This window comes from Galeopterus variegatus, unplaced genomic scaffold (genome assembly GCF_000696425.1).
Source record: "Galeopterus variegatus unplaced genomic scaffold, G_variegatus-3.0.2 Scaffold2848, whole genome shotgun sequence".
NCBI classification, from domain to species: Eukaryota; Metazoa; Chordata; class Mammalia; order Dermoptera; family Cynocephalidae; genus Galeopterus; species Galeopterus variegatus.
Window position 1 is genome coordinate 165110 of NW_007728959.1, and position 2427 is coordinate 167536.

Here is a 2427-nt window from a genome sequence, read left to right on the forward strand (position 1 = left end):
GTTCTCGGAAAGCGGCACGGGGGCCCGAGAGTCCCGCGGAGGGAAGGGAGTCGTGGTCCTGTCTGCCCCCTCCCCGCAACCCCCTTCCCAGAAAGTGGCCATCTCCATCCGAAACGCCAGACCCAGATCTGGGCGTTCCTCCTCCTGTGGCCTCCGCGCCGCCGGGACGCGTTCGGAGTGCGTGTCCCCGCGAGCTGACAGCTCATCCTGCGGCAGCTCCCGCGGTGGCGGTGGCGGTGGCGGTGGCGGAGGCTCAGACCCGAGAGCCCCACCAAAGGTCCTGGAGGCCTTCCTGGCAGAGGAGGTCCAACGCAGGGACACAACAGGAGCAAGGAGAGGGGGAGTCCCGGGCCCAGCGTGGGGAGGGGGCCGTGTGCCAGGCTCCCATCCCTGGGTGAAGTCCTGGTGCTAGCCTGGCATGCAGGGCCCCTCTGGCCTCGCCCCACCTCCCCACTTCCTCCCCTTCTCTAGCGCTGCCCCCTCCCTCACCCTCCCGCAATCGTGCAGGTCGTTTTAGACTTTCACAGGTGCTGGTCTCCGGATGGACTGTCCTAACCCCTGCTCCACTCTTGCCCCATCTCAAGTGTCCCCTCATCCAGGAAACCCTCCCTGACACCCACTGAACTGGGTGGCTTCTGCCCACGCACTCCCCTGCCCATCCCCCCCCCATGGGTCCCTTGGGTCCAGCACCGACCACCTGTCTTTGTCATCCTCTGTGCAGGGCTGCAGCTCCCCCAGTAGACCGGGAGCTCCAGGAGGGCAGGGGGCAGTCCCACCTGCTCTGTGCCCTGCCCCAGCCTGGACCTCAGCTGGATCCAGGACCAGCTGCCAAGAGCCACCCCACTCCCACGCTGCCCTCTTGCCTCCAGCCATGGCACCCCTGCTCACCCTGTTCCTGGGGACCCTGGTGGGCCTACCACTGGGTAAGCTGGACAGAGGACAGACGGATAGAGCCACATTTGGGGCCAGGCAGGCTGAAAGTGGGGAGGGAGGCCAGAATTTCCAATGCCCACCTCACCACCAGCTGTTTTGTCGTGGGGAAAGTGGTGGGCTGGGGGTCTGATGAGCTAAGGAAGGGGCCTCTCCCTGTTCTGTGACCCCTGGCCGCCGGCCCACAGTGCAGGCCCTGGAGTGCCATGTGTGTGCCTACAATGGAGACAACTGCTTCAACCCCATGCGCTGCCCTGCCATGGTTACCTACTGCATGACCACGCGTACTTGTGAGTCCGTGGGAGGACCCAGTCAGCCCTGCCGGGGAGCAGGAGGGGGAAGGCTCTACCCTACCCCTGAGGGTGTGGGGGAGACAGGAGGGAGGCCCCACCTGTCCTGGGATCCTTTCTGGGAGCACTGAGCTGGGAGGTGGCACTGCCCTAATGGCCCTGAATACTGGGCTTGGGCCACCTGGGGTTGTCTGCCCCTCTCAGGGGAGCTGGCTCACCTCCCCAACCCTCTGCAGATGACACCCCGACCCGAGTGAAAGTGAGCAAGTCGTGCGTGCCCAGTTGCTTCGAGACCGTGTACGACGGCTACTCCAAGCATGCCTCCACAACCTCCTGCTGCCAGTACGACCTCTGTAATGCCGCTGGCTTCACCGCCCCAGGGACCCTGGCCCTGGCCCCCATACTCGTTGCCACACTCTGGGGTCTACTCTAAAGCCCTGGGCCCCCAGGGAGACCCAATCAGACAAAGCTCCCCACAGACACAGTCCCTCAACCTGCACCCTCTCACGCTGCACACCCCACCAGCTTTCTCCCCTTCCAAGACCCCCTCAACCACACCCATGGCCAGGTCTGTCTGCAAAAGAGCTTCACACCTTCCCACCCACCCACAGGGCCTTACTTCAAGGCCATGATCTTTTATTATTAAAAGGCTGACATGTGGGACTGGACCTCCCAAAGGTGTCTGGCCCTGTCAGAGAGCTCGGCCCCTCCTCTGTCCAGGGATGGGGGCTTCTGGCAAAGTGCTGTTTGTGCGGGGACTCAGTGGGCCAAGGAACAGAATGGATGGGAGTCGTGGCCAAACCCCACCTTCTTGGCTGCCCTGGGAGCAAGGCCCTGCCTGGGTCTGCCCAGTAGGTGGGCTGGAGCAGGAGAAGCAATCAGGATTCCCCTGGGGGCGGGGGCAGTCCTAGGAGGAAGGGGCTCCAGGCTTCAGGAGGGCTGTCTCTGTGCTTCCTGCAGAGGCCAGGAGCTCCCCAGGGCAGGTGTGGGATCGAGGCCATGTGAGGAAGGCCTCTGTCACTGCCGGCTGTCCTAGAGATACGTGCCAGGCCTGGTCTTGGAGCAGCCCTTGGCAGGGGAGGGTGTAGCTTGGCTTCAGCAGGCCTTTGAGGCCCCTCCAGCCCCAGAAGGCTTTTCTGGGTTCAGCGAGGAATGGGTGCCCTCTTGCTTGGCCAAACCCCTCAGCCTTCCCCGCCCCTCCCCTCCC

General features: G+C 64.1%; 1 protein-coding gene across 2 annotated transcripts in view; it reads left to right on the forward strand.

Annotated features, from left to right (window-relative positions):
* Positions 1-699: 699 nt before the first annotated feature.
* LYNX1 (Ly6/neurotoxin 1) overlaps positions 700-2427 on the forward strand; it is a 24809-nt gene continuing 23081 nt past the window's right edge. The window contains exons 1-3 of one of the 2 annotated variants that reach the window (XM_008583182.1): positions 704-923; positions 1119-1220; positions 1457-1918. In XM_008583182.1, the coding sequence (XP_008581404.1) occupies positions 872-923; positions 1119-1220; positions 1457-1653 (351 nt within the window). In that variant the 5' untranslated portion in view covers positions 704-871 and the 3' untranslated portion in view covers positions 1654-1918. Of the gene's footprint in view, positions 924-1118; positions 1221-1456; positions 1919-2427 lie in introns of those variants that run through there. The other variant, XM_008583183.1, reaches the window with a different exon arrangement.